The sequence below is a fragment of the Dioscorea cayenensis genome, chromosome 5, assembly GCF_009730915.1.
Source record: "Dioscorea cayenensis subsp. rotundata cultivar TDr96_F1 chromosome 5, TDr96_F1_v2_PseudoChromosome.rev07_lg8_w22 25.fasta, whole genome shotgun sequence".
NCBI classification, from domain to species: Eukaryota; Viridiplantae; Streptophyta; class Magnoliopsida; order Dioscoreales; family Dioscoreaceae; genus Dioscorea; species Dioscorea cayenensis.
Window position 1 is genome coordinate 26,221,864 of NC_052475.1, and position 15,517 is coordinate 26,237,380.

The 15,517-nt window shown below is 34.1% G+C and overlaps 2 protein-coding genes across 4 annotated transcripts in view; one reads left to right on the forward strand and one right to left on the reverse strand.

Moving 5' to 3' along the window:
- Window positions 1-1,321: 1,321 nt before the first annotated feature.
- LOC120260374 (glycine-rich RNA-binding protein 4, mitochondrial) lies at window positions 1,322-3,746 on the forward strand. Of its 2 annotated transcripts, none has more exons than XM_039267839.1 (5): window positions 1,322-1,417; window positions 2,756-2,902; window positions 3,057-3,125; window positions 3,234-3,340; window positions 3,431-3,746. In XM_039267839.1, the coding sequence occupies exons 2-5, from the start codon at window positions 2,776-2,778 to the stop codon at window positions 3,527-3,529; spliced, it is 402 nt and encodes a 133-aa protein (XP_039123773.1). In that variant the 5' UTR covers window positions 1,322-1,417; window positions 2,756-2,775; the 3' UTR covers window positions 3,530-3,746. The 2 variants fall into 2 exon arrangements, with proteins under 2 accessions (XP_039123773.1, XP_039123774.1); XM_039267840.1 differs by lacking the exon at window positions 1,322-1,417 and adding an exon at window positions 2,280-2,392.
- Window positions 3,747-4,045: 299 nt separating this feature from the next.
- LOC120260675 (DNA repair protein RAD50) overlaps window positions 4,046-15,517 on the reverse strand; it is a 21,705-nt gene continuing 10,233 nt past the window's right edge. Inside the window, exons 13-27 of one of the 2 annotated variants that reach the window (XM_039268212.1) lie at window positions 14,985-15,112; window positions 14,100-14,214; window positions 13,879-14,008; window positions 13,562-13,771; window positions 12,116-12,324; window positions 10,605-10,806; window positions 8,830-8,999; window positions 8,418-8,742; window positions 5,816-5,941; window positions 5,676-5,728; window positions 5,045-5,195; window positions 4,914-4,976; window positions 4,639-4,772; window positions 4,425-4,553; window positions 4,046-4,336 (exon numbers count right to left, since the gene is read on the reverse strand). In XM_039268212.1, the coding sequence (XP_039124146.1) occupies window positions 4,297-4,336; window positions 4,425-4,553; window positions 4,639-4,772; window positions 4,914-4,976; window positions 5,045-5,195; window positions 5,676-5,728; window positions 5,816-5,941; window positions 8,418-8,742; window positions 8,830-8,999; window positions 10,605-10,806; window positions 12,116-12,324; window positions 13,562-13,771; window positions 13,879-14,008; window positions 14,100-14,214; window positions 14,985-15,112 (2,185 nt within the window). In that variant the 3' untranslated portion in view covers window positions 4,046-4,296. Of the gene's footprint in view, window positions 4,337-4,424; window positions 4,554-4,638; window positions 4,773-4,913; window positions 4,977-5,044; window positions 5,196-5,293; window positions 5,346-5,675; window positions 5,729-5,815; window positions 5,942-8,417; window positions 8,743-8,829; window positions 9,000-10,604; window positions 10,807-12,115; window positions 12,325-13,561; window positions 13,772-13,878; window positions 14,009-14,099; window positions 14,215-14,984; window positions 15,113-15,517 lie in introns of those variants that run through there. The other variant, XM_039268213.1, reaches the window with a different exon arrangement.

The window sequence follows — 15,517 nt, forward strand, 5'->3', positions numbered from 1 at the left end:
ACAATTTGTTGAAAAAAAACCTTGTTTTTAATTACTAAAATTATTAAAAACTTACAACTGCAAACTCTAGGATTTGAACCATGGTGGGCTCCTATCATCCAACTCCGACAAATCACTCAAGCACATACCCATTACATATTGGCTAAACACAAACAAAATATTATTAAACATTAATATTCATATAAAAAAATATTATTGGACACAGTTCTTCTAAAGTTTTCTGACCGACCAACCCGGGCTTCAGCCCGGGCTGCCACCCATGTGGATCCGCCCCCGCTTTGTTATCATTAACATTAGCTATAGTAATAATGGTTAAGTGATCAGGCATTTGAGGTGATTTATTCCTATTATTAAAAAAAATCATTCGGTGATCCAATAAATATGAAACAAAACACTTCAGGAACAAAATTAAATATGGATTTATTCAGTGTTTTTTAATGTCCTTTTAATAGAGGATACGGGGCCAAGGCATAAGGCTGACATGTATGGTTTTGATATATTTAAATAAATTAAATTATATGAATTTATAATAATATATATATATATATGTATGTATGTATGACAGCCCAATATTTGATTTAGATATTGCATGAGTATTCTTGTTGTTAAATGAGTATTATTATGCATATCACATCATTGAGCTTAAGCATTCTTAGTCAATTTAATAACTAAACATAAAAATTGCACACAAATATGTATATATGTGTGTGTATATATATATATATATATATATATATTTTTACGGCTTTTGACGAGAAAACAAATGTGTTTACAAAGGTGTAATTGCCATATAAGTCCTTGTAATTGTGTACTTTCTGCCTTTTTAGTCCTTGCAATACTTTTAGGTACATTTAAGTCATCATATTTGATCGAGTTGGGACTTTCGAGTTTGAGGCGTAGATGACGTTATCTTCGCCGTTTCTTTTGAAAGTTTGGCGTGGTTTTTAAATATTTCATTTGTCAGAGTCTGATTAAGTTCTCAGATTTGATCGAGTTGGAACTTTTTAGTCCCTCTATTTCTTAATAAAAAAAAAATCACATTTGCAGTTAGGTCCAATTAAGTCCTCATATTTGATCGATTTGGGATTTTTTTAGTCCCCAATTTCATATTAAAAAGTCACGTCGGTACAGAAAAAGCTGAGAAAGTTAACGCCATCTATGCCGCGGACTAGAAAGTCTCAAATATGAGAACTTAAATGTACCTAAAAGTATTACAAAGATTAAAATGACAGAAGATATACAATTACAGGGACCTGTATGGCAATTAAACCGTTTACAAACCATGATATGTAATTAGAAAAAAGTATAAGGGTATATTTGTAAAAAAATCAGATATTTTTCTGCGGGAGGCTTTAAACCCTAGAAGAACCCTTTCCTTTCTCGCGCTCTTCAGCTCCTGTTTTAAGGGTTCCTGAAGGTAAAACCCCCCAAAACAAGTGTTTTCGTGCGCAAGTTGCAATTTTTCTTGTGCTTTTTTGGAATTTAACGACGTTGTTCTCGCTGTTTGATTCGTTAGATTGTTTGATTTCTTGTGCGTTCATTCTATTTTGTTTTGCTGGATTAATGAACACTCTCTTGTGTGCTTGGATTGTTGTTTGTATCACCATTCTCTATTGGCTTTCGATTTTTACTTTTTGAGAGGCTAGATTGAGAAATTAGGTTTGAATATGATGGCATTATTTCTTTATTCATTTTTTGTAGCAAGTTTTTGGATGGTCTCAATTCATTCTTCAAGTAGGTTTGGACACTGATATGTTATATGTTAAAGGATTTCGGTATGAAAAGCTCTTATCTTTCCCCAGTTGAAATATTACCCATTAGTTATGTATACTATATGAACTATTTTCCTGTTTATGCCTCTTTGTTGGAAGACCATATTTTATTTTGTTAGTCAATAATGGAGATTGGTATGATTGATTGTCAATGTTTGAACTTTTGTGTTGGAATGATGAAGGTGCAAACCTTGAACTTGGATTAGTTGTTTAAAAGAAAATAATTCAAATGGTTATGCTGTGATTTTTTTTTTTTCCATCAAAGTATATGCCATAGTTCATTTTATCATGGGAATTAGCACACAAGGTTGAGAAAGATTACCTCTTTCTGTGAGATTTATATTTTTTTAGTTCCATTATCATCATTGATCTGATATTGATATTCATTACACTTTAGTGTTACTTCTCTCTTTACTTTATAATATAACTTGGTTGATATTTTAGCTAGAGGCTTTGAAGATTTTAAGAGAACTTTTATTCGTTTCTTCAAATCTCTTACACCAGCTCTTACTGTCCAGTCCGAATCCTACAATTTTTCAAGCAGCTGTTCTTGTTGTGTTGATTTCAAGTCCAAAACCTGGAAAATGATAAATAAACAAGGGGAAAATGGCCGAACCATGGTTAGCTTTCTTGAAGTTTCATGTAAAAACTGTTGTGCTTTAAGTATTTTTAACAGCATGGTGATAAATGAGAATAAATTTTTCCCTTACCTATATTCACCAAGACTTGTCCTTGCATTTCATGTGAGAATCATTCCCACTCATCTAATTCTCACTTGTCACAACTACCCTAGTTACTCATTCAAGCTGTGATTTTGGTGATATTGGGCTCAAGATTAATTATTGCTGTAATTTAATTCTGGCTTGTTTTTAGAAGTAATTTTTCTTTTTCAACAGCAACATTTCCTGTCAATTTGTAGAATAATGATGAATCTTGATTGTTCAAAAATTACCATGCTAATGAGTGGCAGATTGTTTTGACAGATCTCAAATCATTCAACCAGATGGCATTCTGCAAGCTTATTAGGCAGAGCATACTGAACAACTTGTCATCAACTGGACCACGTCCTGTGACACATTTACTGAATGCCACTAGGGGTTTTTCTTCATCTTCAAAACTCTTCATTGGAGGTAATGTGTATTTCCTGGACTGCTACTCATCCATTTGCATCTTTTGGCTCATTTTATTTTTTCCATGTAACTACATGCATAAGTCGGCAGCTGTTTATTTTTTCTTTCTGTTTTATTAATATTGAATGAGTTGTTATTGAGCTATTCTCTTCAGGTCTTTCCTTTAATACCGACGACAAAACACTGAAGGAAGCATTTAGCAGCTTTGGTAATGTGCTTGAAGGTTGGTGATCTTTGGTTACAAAAGCATTGCTGAAACAATTATTGGCAGTATATGGTTCATTGTGCTTATGATATTTTTAGGGTTGTGATTTTTCTTCTCATTTTTCAGCACGAGTTATCACAGACCGAGAGAGTGGAAGATCTAGGGGTTTTGGGTTTGTGCTTTTTGAAAGTAATGAAGATGCCAATGAAGCCATGTCCAGCATGGATGGTCAGGTATGCCAAGTCTAATTACAAGTTTTGTTGTTGTGCAAGCAAAGTACATTGTAAAGTTCAATGCCAGATTACCCATTTTACCACTCTCAGGAACTGAATGGGAGAGCTATTCGTGTAAGCTATGCCAGTGATGATCGAAGGCAACCGCGTTTCAGTGGAGGTGGTGGTCATGGCAACACTGGGTTTTGAAGGATTGGGAATACCAGAGTTTCACAAAGAATATTTGTGCATTCTCTTCATGTGCCCAATGCATTGCTTTCAAATATAGTCTAGTAACTAATTGTTGGATATTCTATTGCTGATGAGAGTTTCTATAGTTTATCTTGTCTGTCTAGTAGTGTTTGCATTACAGGAAAACACTGAATATGACTGCTTATTAATATCTTTTCATGTTTATGTTACCTAAGCTGTTGCTGCTATTTTAACAGTTGTGTTTGTTGCTTTCTGTGTTTTCAGACATTTAATTGAAAATTGTGAATCTAAATCTAACCTGAAGCTTCACACTAACAATTGTTCCGAGGTTCATTCACATTTCATGCAGTTTGAGAGTAACTTTCTGCACAAGGGGTAAAAACTCATTCTTGCACTTAAGTGAGATACACACAAGATAAAATACTAAATCAATGTCTATTGAACCAGTTCATATACAAGATTTGAGTGCAACAAGGAAGCCTGCATCAGCGAATGTGAATAGGCACCCAGTAATTGATTCAACCGTTCACTTCCACTTAGAAATTGAAAGCAAAGGTTAATTTACATAAACAGTTATGTGCATGAGACCACCGGGTCCTAGTTTTATCTATGCATCAATTAAAGATTACACATTACGCGTTCCTAAATGGAACACAGATAGTCTTTTGCTATGGCAAATCATAATAACTTGGAATGGCAAAACCAAAATGTTTAGCATGTTCCATTTATGCTTCTCCATCACTCCATAAGGCTGTTGCTGTCCGTCAATCAAATATCTCCTGCGCTTCAATAATGCTGTGTTGGCTGTGTTGACCATCAATCAAAGAGTCAGGATGATTAATATAAGGAAATTATAAACAAACAATTTAAAGGATGTTTTCTCAAATCTTACTGCTCATCCTTGGCGACACGATAATATTTCTCCGCGTGCTGGCGTTGACCAATCATTTGAGCAAACCGTTCATCATGAGTAATTACAATCAATTGAAAATTCTCTTGCCCCTTTCTGTCTTCCATAATTCTGTCAAAATCAAGATACCAGAGTTATGCCAGTTGCCCTTCTTAAGATAATTACTCACTATTAATAGAAGAATACAGGCAAATACCTAACAAGAGCTGCAGCTAGGCTTTCTGCATTCGGACCATCCAAGTTGGTAGTTGGTTCATCAAGTGCTAGTATACCGCAATTGAGACAAAATGTTTCTGCGAGTGCCAGCCGGATTATAAGGGAAGCAAGAACCTGAATGACAAATCACCACAAGTTCAATTAGGATCTAAGTTGAAGTGGGAAATAGACAACAATAAGCCCTATTTAGATATTGCCATCAAAAGGTTAGTGTATTTTATTCAGCCTCTTTGAACAACCAAACTTTTCTCCCACCTTCTGTCCAGCACTACATCTTCCACGCATTTCCAGCTCAGCATCACCAGTCTGCATGACCACCTGTAAATGCAGCAATCCATATTACTTAGCTTATCCAAGAACCTCTTCTAGGCTGTTAGGATTTTTACCTTGTAGCTGTATGATCGAGTGCCTGCACCTTCAGAATCAGAATGAATACTTATATAGTCAATGTCCTGTCCTCTATATGTTTGCTGCCATAATTCCCTGATGATCTTGTTAATTTCCTCCATCTTCATAGTGTGGAAACGCATGAGTGCCCTGGGCATATGTCAAGCAAGCAATAGAAGCCAAACTCAGTAAGCAGAAGGTAAAATGACAAATGGAAACAAACAATGCCTATGTGTGGTGCTCAATACCTATTTCTTACAAAGGAAAATGCATCAGGGATATGATGATCTGTGAGGTAAACTGCAAAAGTGAATGTGGAATCAGAGATTCACAAGACTAGTCACACCAAATCTAGTGCACAAACATGTACATGGATCCGCAAATGAAATGATTAACATCATAACCAACTTGTTTAGGTACACAAAGCCGATATGCTTGACCAACCTATCCATTATTTTAGTTTAAATGCCTAAAAATTCAATTTTATTAGATTTGGACAATCTCTTAAGAGAAATCTTTAGAGGCAAGAAATGTCAATGCGAATGCCATAATTTTAAGAGGAAGATATTCCATTACAAAAACATATTATGTTTCTTGAATAACATGAAAATCAATTTGTCAAGTGCTCACTTATCAAGGGCATTGTAGTATCTGTCCAGATCCTTATTCGCCATTTCAGTGGTCTGCAGGCAATGCACATAGTCAAATAGGAATTGATAGTAATGATGCTGAAAATGGCATGCCCAAAAAAAAAAAAAAGCACCAATCACCTTAAGTTGGATAAGCTGATTGAAATACCGCCGGTCTATGTCATTGTATTGCGTCTGTTTAAGCTCGACCTTGTTCTTTGATATATTGCTTTGATAGACTGAAAGTGTACCTTGGCATCTATTTAACTGTAAATTTGAGACAAAAAAAGAAAAATGGCATTACCATCAGATCAAACTAGGGCATCACATTTTCAATGACAAAAGATAATGATGAGCTGATAGTAGGGGGTATGGCATTATCTTCAAAGCCTTATTTCAAGGATATAAAGCATATTCCAGTTTACAAGGTAAAAAAACTGTAAAGCTCAACTCCAAAACCGAAGGCTTAAGTAAAAGACATGCTTTATAGGTCTTGTCTGGTCCATGCAATTAGAAAACCTCTTGTTGCCTAAATCCATATATCAGAAGATAGAAAGGGTTGACAATCTACAGAACCCCACCATGTAATTCCTTTTCAGAGGTTAGGGTCAGGTGTTTTAGTTGAAACTCTACCAGAGTACCAGCATGTTTAATGCGGTGTTCACAGCTGCCTTCTAAGAATCCTGGTTTCCCTACATTCAAGTAAAAACTGTGAATGTACTTTACCAGGTACATAAATCTGCGATCAATTGCTTAAAATTTTTGGTATTATGGCAACAAGACATTTTAATCAACCTAGTTGGATTTAGTGCCTCCGCAATGCTTATGCAGTCCAGTATTTTTCCATCAATAACTGATTAAGGTAACCTTGGTTACTGAAAGTATTTGTGAAAGAGTCATGTTTAGTAGAAGCCAATGGTGTGATTAAACTGAACTACAGCCATTATGAATGAATTAGTTCAACATAGGCATTAAAAAAGAAAAAGAAAAAAGAAAAAGAAAAACCCCTCATATAGTCTTCAATAGTTGAGCGTTGAACAATCCTTATAGCCCAATTAACAGTCTGAGTTTCTAAATGTCCATTCCTTTCTTTTAAACTTCCAGAAACCCTAATTTTATCATACTTTTTGCAAATTCCAAAAAGTAAACAGAGACAGAACAGATATGTTTAAGTGGCATATCTACTGATAACGAATCAAATGTTGAAAGACCGAATCCTACTCCATCCCACATCCATAGAAAGTGCTTAGTTCTGACTGTGGATGAACAGACCAAGATAAACAGAGAGTGACCTCTTCTATTTGTTGAAGAAACAGTACACCAGTGCTGAACATCATAACTCATCTATGCATCCAATTTTCAAGATGCTATTTCCTTCCTTTTAAACTTCCATAATACCTATCCAAACACACACACACACACACACACACACACACACAGTAAAATAAAAATAAAAATAAAAAAATTCCACAAAACTATGTATATATATAAGCCTCCTCTAATCTGTCCTCAATAATCTTAGCATTTATATTAATTTAAGACCACAACTAATAAAACAATTATAAAAGGGAAAAAGAGACGAACATGGACAAGGACATATCACCAGAAATGTAGAGTATAGATATCACTGGGAAGCTTAATTTTTTTTTTTTTTAAATATGTATAGTTCACTACAAAAGAACAAGAAATTCTTCACCCATAACAGAGTTCGCATCATAATTATTATCTTTCTCTCACAAACATAGAATTAATAACTTCTGCTTCAGTTTCTAAATCATAGAAGTCATAAAAAAGGAAGAAAATTTTTGGTTTTATTCCTTCAGAGGAGAGAAAGGTGAACTTGAAAGTTGAGGGATGCACACTAGGCCGACTTAAGATAGACATTATAGTTTAACTAAAGTTTTCAACTACACATTTTACAAATTGATGGCCGCAAATTATTAAGGAGCTACTTTAAGCAAAGTTCAACATTTCAATGCTATTAAAAAAACATGTTGTCAAAACCCTGTCAGAAACCCAAAACCCCCTTCAACTTGCTATACGCTTGATCCAAACTGAGTAAAACTGTTTGAGATGCAGGGCAACCACTTGCATTTAAAAAAAATATATAAAAAAAAAAAACTACGTCCTCTAGTCATCTCATCCCTAACCCTAGAATACAAGTTCAAACCTTGTAATTAACTCCCAACGTTCTCAAATCATAGCATAAAATGAGCATCTGTTATAATTACATACCTATCTAGTCTACTGATTTTCTCAAATCAATTAACCCAAGGAAAAGCAACATGCCAACATGTTCTTTAAGATCACAAATATATTTCAGTCGATCTATGCTAATTTATGATGGATATTGATATTAAATGTTTGTGAGTGCTAATTAGTGCTAGCTTAAAGGTTGATAGTTGTTTTTGGCAGAAAGAGATGACATCAAGCTGATCTCCTCATGTTAAAATGCAATGGATCAAAAGTTGTGTACTTTTGCTACATTCCAGGACATAAATGAAATGGATCCACATGAGTAGGTCTGCTGAATGTAGATGTGCAGTTTCTATAAGCTCAGGGCTAGAATTATCAACATGAACTATATTGAACATGTTTATCAATCATGATCAATAGTAAACAAGTCAAATTAACTGAACAAAATAAGCATAACCAATATTCTGATGATAAATACATAAGCACTTAAGAGGAATAGGCCATCATCAAGAGATTAATGAACAGTTCTAGTAAAAGTCATTATCACCTCTGAGAGAAATCTCTCTTTTTCTTGCAAATGCCTTTTCAGATCAGCTTCCACTGCTGATGCTCCACCAATACTTAATACTTTTTCCTCCAATGATTCTATCTCACAAGTCAGTTCTTCAACTTCAGCCTTTGTTTTTCTGTAATTTAGATTGTCATCAATATTTCTTTTTAGATGATCTTGATTTCGCATTAACTCTTTACTTTTGTTCAAATCAGCTGATATTTGCTGTTTCATGCTCTCACATTTCTGCAGTTGAGATTTGGATAAAGAATGCTTGTCCTGTAGGTCTTTCAACTTCTCTCCTTTCCTAGAATCCTGATACCTGGTACCATTTTGAACAGAATACACAGAGACTTGATAATGAATCATGTTAAATCATAGAAGCAAGTCTCTGATTGAATATACATACTCTTTGATCTTAGAAGCAAGTGCAAGAAGCTTTTCTAACTCTTGCTGAAAAACTCTTTTATTTTCAGCCATCTCATCATATTCCTGTTCAAGTCTGGATTTCAACTCATTGTATTCTAGCAGTGATGTGTCTTTCTCCTTCACCACTGAAACAAGATCTTCAGCCAAATGCTGAAAAATCACAAAAAATCTATAGGCAGTGAAAACAGGACAAGCACCAGAATGTAGTAGCATGAAGTCATAAACTCAGAATTCAATTTTCAAACTAAGCCTTAACATATGGATGAGCAACAAGTTCAGTTCAAGGAACAGTAAAAGCAGATGGGCTTTTAAAAGGAAACTGTTATAATTGATGGTACATTGGTAGTCACAAAAAACAAAACAGCGTTAAATTGCTGTTCCAATCATACTCTAGTGGCATGGGACTAAATTAAATCAGGCAATTAAAAATTGCACTGAAAATAATTATATAACTCAATAAGCAAATATTAGAAAAAGAGTCCAGGAAACAAGAACCATACAAGAGAAACATGAGAGATGCAAGTAAACAAGATTATCCTCCGAGAGATTATGCACACCATTGAAAGACAAAAACCAAATACACTATACAGTGCAGACAAGTGTTTAGGGTAAACACACAAGTGGGAGGGTCAATATGAGAACAAAGACGTTATCCAAAATACACATTACGAAGGAAAAGGCCAGGATGGTGACATATAAAGAGCACAAAAATCATAGAAAGGTCTTTAGGGTAGTTATACTGTACTTATAAAAAGCTTTACATATTGATATCTAATAATCACTCGCAAATGGATACTTTATATCTGCCTTCTGTTAATGTTGAGAGGAAATAAAACTTCTTTCACTCCCTGAGGAAAAAAATAATAATAATAAAGTATCTTCTCTGCTCTCCAAATAAAAATATATAATTAAAAACAAAGCAATTATGCACTTGTGAAATCATATTAATCTCTGTTCTAACTCCATGTTAGCAATGTAATGAATCATTACAGAAGCCATTTAATAAAAATCAATTCAGCCAAATGAGTTAAGCTAAAGAAGCAAAACAATGATCTGAATGTGCCCTTTATAAAAACTAGTTAGGTCAATCCTAACATATGTCCACATACAAAATGTGTTGAACCACTCTTAGGAGAGTTACATCTCCCAATTTGCTAATCAAATACTCCCTCCGTTCCTTTATACTTGTCATGTTTTGGAGCTCTTTTTTGTTCCTTTTTACTTGTCACATTAGAAATTTTGTGCAGCATTAAATAATTTTTTTTCCAAATTTACCCTTTAATTTAATGTACTTATACAATTTTCAATAAATCACAATAAACTAAGCATTAAATCATATACTCTACTTAGTGGAGTTTTAAACAGGGATAGTTTTGGAAAGTAATGAATTTTTTTTTATAAAATATAGGTAACCAACTAACTTTAACCAACTTTTTTTTAATCGGTGTGAATTAAGTAAATATGACAAGTAAAAAGGAACGGAGGGAGTAAAAAGAACATAAATTTGAAAGGGCATATTTATCTAAACGATCAACTAAACCACAACAAGCATGGACAAAGTAGCTGCTTTAGGAGATTTGAGAATAAAAATAATAAAAATAATAATAATAAATAATAATAATAATAATAATAATAATAAATAAAATAAAATCAATCAACAAAGTAAATTTTAGGTCAAAGGAATACCAAACACAAGCCAGATGCAAGCACTCGAGAAAAGATGGCAATATTACATGAAAATGAAACGAAACCCACCTTCTCATCCAGGTCCAGCTGCTCATTTTCCTCAGCTAATCGAACCAATTCCTCCTCCGTCTTCCGAATTTTATTCAGTATATTGGTTGCCTTCAGCTTCTCTTCCCTAACAGAATGCCAACGAGTCTGTAAATTTGATATGTCAAGGTTTAGGTACCTTTGTTCATCCCTCAGATTCTCTACTTCTTGATTTAGAGTCTCCCTGTTCCAAATGAAGCAGAACATGAACACTCAAAAAAGATTAGAATAATAATTAAAGAAACAAGCATCAAAGTTAATCAAACTCACAATGATTGTCCTTATATTGCTGGGTTCAATAACATAAAATAGGGGGTATAATGCTTGGTCACATTTAAGCAAGAAAATCTAAAATATTTCAAAAGCATCTAGCAAAATTCATTTTAATCCATCAAGGAATACTATCCTGTTGCTAAATATTCATCATACATGTCAATATTTTGACTAAACCTCAACTAACTTGGTATATTTCTGTTTCTAAAGATGCTACAGGTCTTGACACTTGCACTTTACCCCTTTTTTCTGATCCTTTGACCACCAGTATTCAAGAGTCCACGGGTTCTAGACTAATCTGGGGCAAGATTACTGAGAGCCATTACAAGGTCAGACCTCTTTCAATGGGAATTTTTTGCATCACAAGGATTTGAACGTGAATCACTTGCTTAAGCGGCCCTAAACCTCTACCGCCAACCAACCGCCGTTGGTACTTGCATCTTTCCTTTATATTTTATAAGCAGCTTTGACTTTAGGTATGCCAAAATTGATTTAGTTCTTGATCACCACTTGGTTATTAGCTAGAATGATTACAACCATTTGTAAATTATATAAAATAGTTAAAACTCATAAAATCACAGTAACTATTTAGATTTATTTATTTTTACAAACAAGGCAAACTCAATCTGAAACTAGAAAAGTCCCAATGTCCTTGGAGCTAAGATATAGCCAGAACTAGCAAACGCTGAAGCCCAACATCAACAGAGGCCAGCAAAATTGACTTAACAGGCAGAGAACTGATGTTTTGATGTGCGTCCCACATAATCTCAAGTACTACCAACAAAATGCCACATGTATTTACCATCATATCATTTAGATAGCTGCCAAAGGTCCCAACCATCCCAGCCAAAAAGTGGAGTCAGATATGGTTCTAAACATACTGAAAATATATATGCAATAAGACACAATATGCATATGAGCACGGCTTGGATTTTAAAATAAGATATGATGCTGTTTTTCCTATCAAGGATCAGAATATAATCTAAGATCACTTAATTCTTTAATGATTCACAATCAAATTTGTTTTAAGTGTTACTATAGTTCCACTAAGGTTAACCTGAATGCACATATAATTACTTTAAATCATATGAATAGCTTACAACTTATATTTCCTCTAGTTATTTAACCTTATTATTACAGAAAATACTACAGATCAAGTTAGCCAAATAAAGGACGCATAAAAGTCAAGCTCATAGGCCCTGAGCTTAGAAAACATCTACCTTTTGTTCTGCAAAGCATTCAGCTGGAGAACTACTTCCTCTACTGATTTGACACCTTGACCACGGACATCAAGTTTGTATTCCAAATCCTCAATTTGTTCCTCCAGAGACTTCCTATCACCCAAAAACTTTTCAAATGTCTCAACTGGCTGCAACAAACCTTCAACTGCATCTTTCTCAGCCTTAACTTGAGCAAGAACCACAACAAGCTACAAAATAAGCACCATGCAAGTATATGACAAGTATTCATCAGATGAAAATATAAACAATACGACAACAAAGGAAACTCCAAAAGGATGATATCACATTGAATTGGTGACAATGAGGCTTAAACAACAATCAATAGAATGTAGGTACTAAAAACAAGATGGTTTTGACCTCCCACATACATTTGAAACAAGAATAACCTATATTTTCTGTCTATAAAGAAATACCATGGAAGTTCCTTCTATACAAAAAGCATTCGCTCTAACATACTAGAAAACATGAAAACACTGAATTTTGCTTAAAACTAAAACTCAATACTGTCTTCCTTCTTCCTTATCAATTTACACACAGATTATTTCCCTCAGAGCAAGAAGTTTCTATACCAGGACATCTTATGACTTAGTAACTCCGCTCTATCATATTACATAATTCACAACTATGACCACCCAAAAATAACTCAAAACTAAACCATGCATGACAACAAAAAGGCCACACCATAAACGTTTATATGAAGTGTTTTGTATGTTTAAACCAGACAAAAAAGTTAAGTGTTAATTTAAAGTCAATTAATTAAAAAGCGGCAATTGACCTTCTTAAATCAAGATGAGGTTCTCACAGTTACACTAGTACAAAATTTATGGATGAGAGTTCGCTAATTATGTTTTAGCTGAATATGGAATGAGAATGAGATTGACCAACCATTTTCCAAATTTTCCGGTGCAGCTTATTCTGATTTATGAGATGTTCAGGTCTCATTGTCACACACAAAATCTACATGTCTAGCAACGCAGGCAAGCGATAAACAATCCAGACCTAAATTTAAAAATATCAACAATAAATTGGGCAAGGTTCAGAGAGAAGCAATTGAGAAGATTTCATTTATTTTCTAATAAATATACTTCCATAAACTGCTCTAATAACAATGGTTCTAGGTTTATTACATTAAAAATATTTTATCAATTTTGTGTAAATACCAATCTAAGATTGCAGAATAACAACAAATACTCATAAGTGTATGCTAACTCCTAATGATGATTGAAAAACATATAAAGTTTGTTCGGTCCAAACATGTGGTAAGAAAGTCGTGAAATTTTGGTAGTCAAAATGCATCACAAAACCGGTTTTACGACGTCATAAGGAGCCTTCATTTTCTAAAAACTTGGAAATGCAAACTTGCAAAGCAAAATGAAAAGGTAATGCATAAAAATATAAGCCAAGTAAAAGCTAGACATTCCCTACATCATCCAATGCCTGGGACTTTTCGTTTAGGTCTTCCATCAGTTGGTTCAAACTTTTCTCTGCAAAAGGTATGGCTTCTTTTCCTAGCTTTACAGACTCCTCATAAACCATTCGAAGTTTGTCCAATTGGTGAAATTGTGACTCAGAATTTGATGACTCCTCAGCTAATTTTTTCATATGTTCTGCAGAGCTTGAGCTTTTCACTCTTTGCTGATTACAGAAAACAATAATATCAATATAAAATTCAAAAAAGAGATCATAGGGATCAAGCATGAAAATAATTCAGTCCAAAAAGAACTCAAGAAACACCAAACTACCTTCTTAACAAACTCATCTTCCTCTTCAGGGGAGAAAGCACGTTCACAGCAGGGACAAATATGATGTGCCCGTGCAACTCTTTCAAAAGGTTCAAACATTTGCCGCATTCCATCCGCAATGTTGTATTTGCTGCATTGAAAATAAGGTTCAGCATTTGCAAATTTCAATCAAAACCCAAAAAATGAACCGCAATCTCAGATCAGAATTCAATTATTTCAACCTTTTTTGCACATCTTTTTTCCCCATAGCCTCAACCAGAACATCAGGAAAAGATTCAATATCACAAGCAACTGAGACCAGCGACTGGAGTTTCAAGTCAAGGAATCTTCTCTTTGCTGCAACATAGAAACACCAAGAAATTCATCTCTAGATTAGGCAAAATGATAGGATACATACAAAAAAACATGTCATTATAATTGATAATAAACGATAAGTAAAAAAAATTGACAAATAAGGATGATGCACCAGTCCTGAAACTCATATGCTTTGGAAAATCAAAATTAACAAATTGAAGTTATCAGAAGGATGATCGATATAGAAAATATTAGTATAGTTTACCTTGACACAACCATTATGTAAGTTTTGGAATTGATGACAAATTAATGACAAATTAACAACAATAAAACTAATTCTTTAGTGAGACATAACAAAATACAAGACATAGCAGAATGATGTGATTTGTGTTGATGTACAAGAGAAGAAACAATATATGGCAAAAAGAATTCAAGTTCAAGGTATCCAGTCATTATTTGTCTCATATGAATTGGACTCCTGTTTATAGTCGAACCAGGTTGAAGAATTTTCTGAAACAAGAAATGCAGAACAAGTTCTATATTAATTTGCCAACCTCTGATAATTTGAAACAATAATCATTGATTTGAGTGCCTTAAATTCCAGAAGCTGATAAATTGTGTTATGCAGAATAAATGCATAAAAAAGCAGTGGGTGGTTCCACTTTTGGGATGACTGTTCATGCAATCATAAAATGGGGAAACCAACAAATAAATCATACATTTTCAGAAAAGAAAACGTGTAAATAAAAGATCCAAATACAGGAATAAAAGTTCGTTAGAGCTTAAAATGGACCACTAAATGCTTCAATTACCGTCCTTATCTTTTTGAAGCTTAGACAAGTGGCTCTCAGCATCTTCTATTTTCATCTGCACCAGCTTCACTTCTTTTTCTGCTTCAAGGCATTTTGAGTTCAAATCATCATGCTCTTTGGCAACAGACCTGAACTAGTAGAAAGTACACAACATTGCCTTGTTAAAGTGAAGCATAATACAGTAGAAAGTCATGAAAAATACATTATGTAGTAAGTTTACATAATATGCACTTCACAAATGGCATATAAGGGAGTGTTTGTAGTAAGGATATGGATCTCTGATATCACAAAACCCAGGCATCAACCCAGTCCACTGTTTCATTGCCCAGATAAGGCTTTTGGTTAAAGATTACAGAATCTTACTTTTGGCATCAATCAAAATCCCACATTTACAAACCTTTTGCATATTCAAATACCTCCAACCAAACACCCATTAATGCACATCACTATCCATCTCACACACACAACTATAGTACAGAAACCAAAAAACATACATGCATGTTCTTTTCTGACAATTGGATGTAGCCATGTGC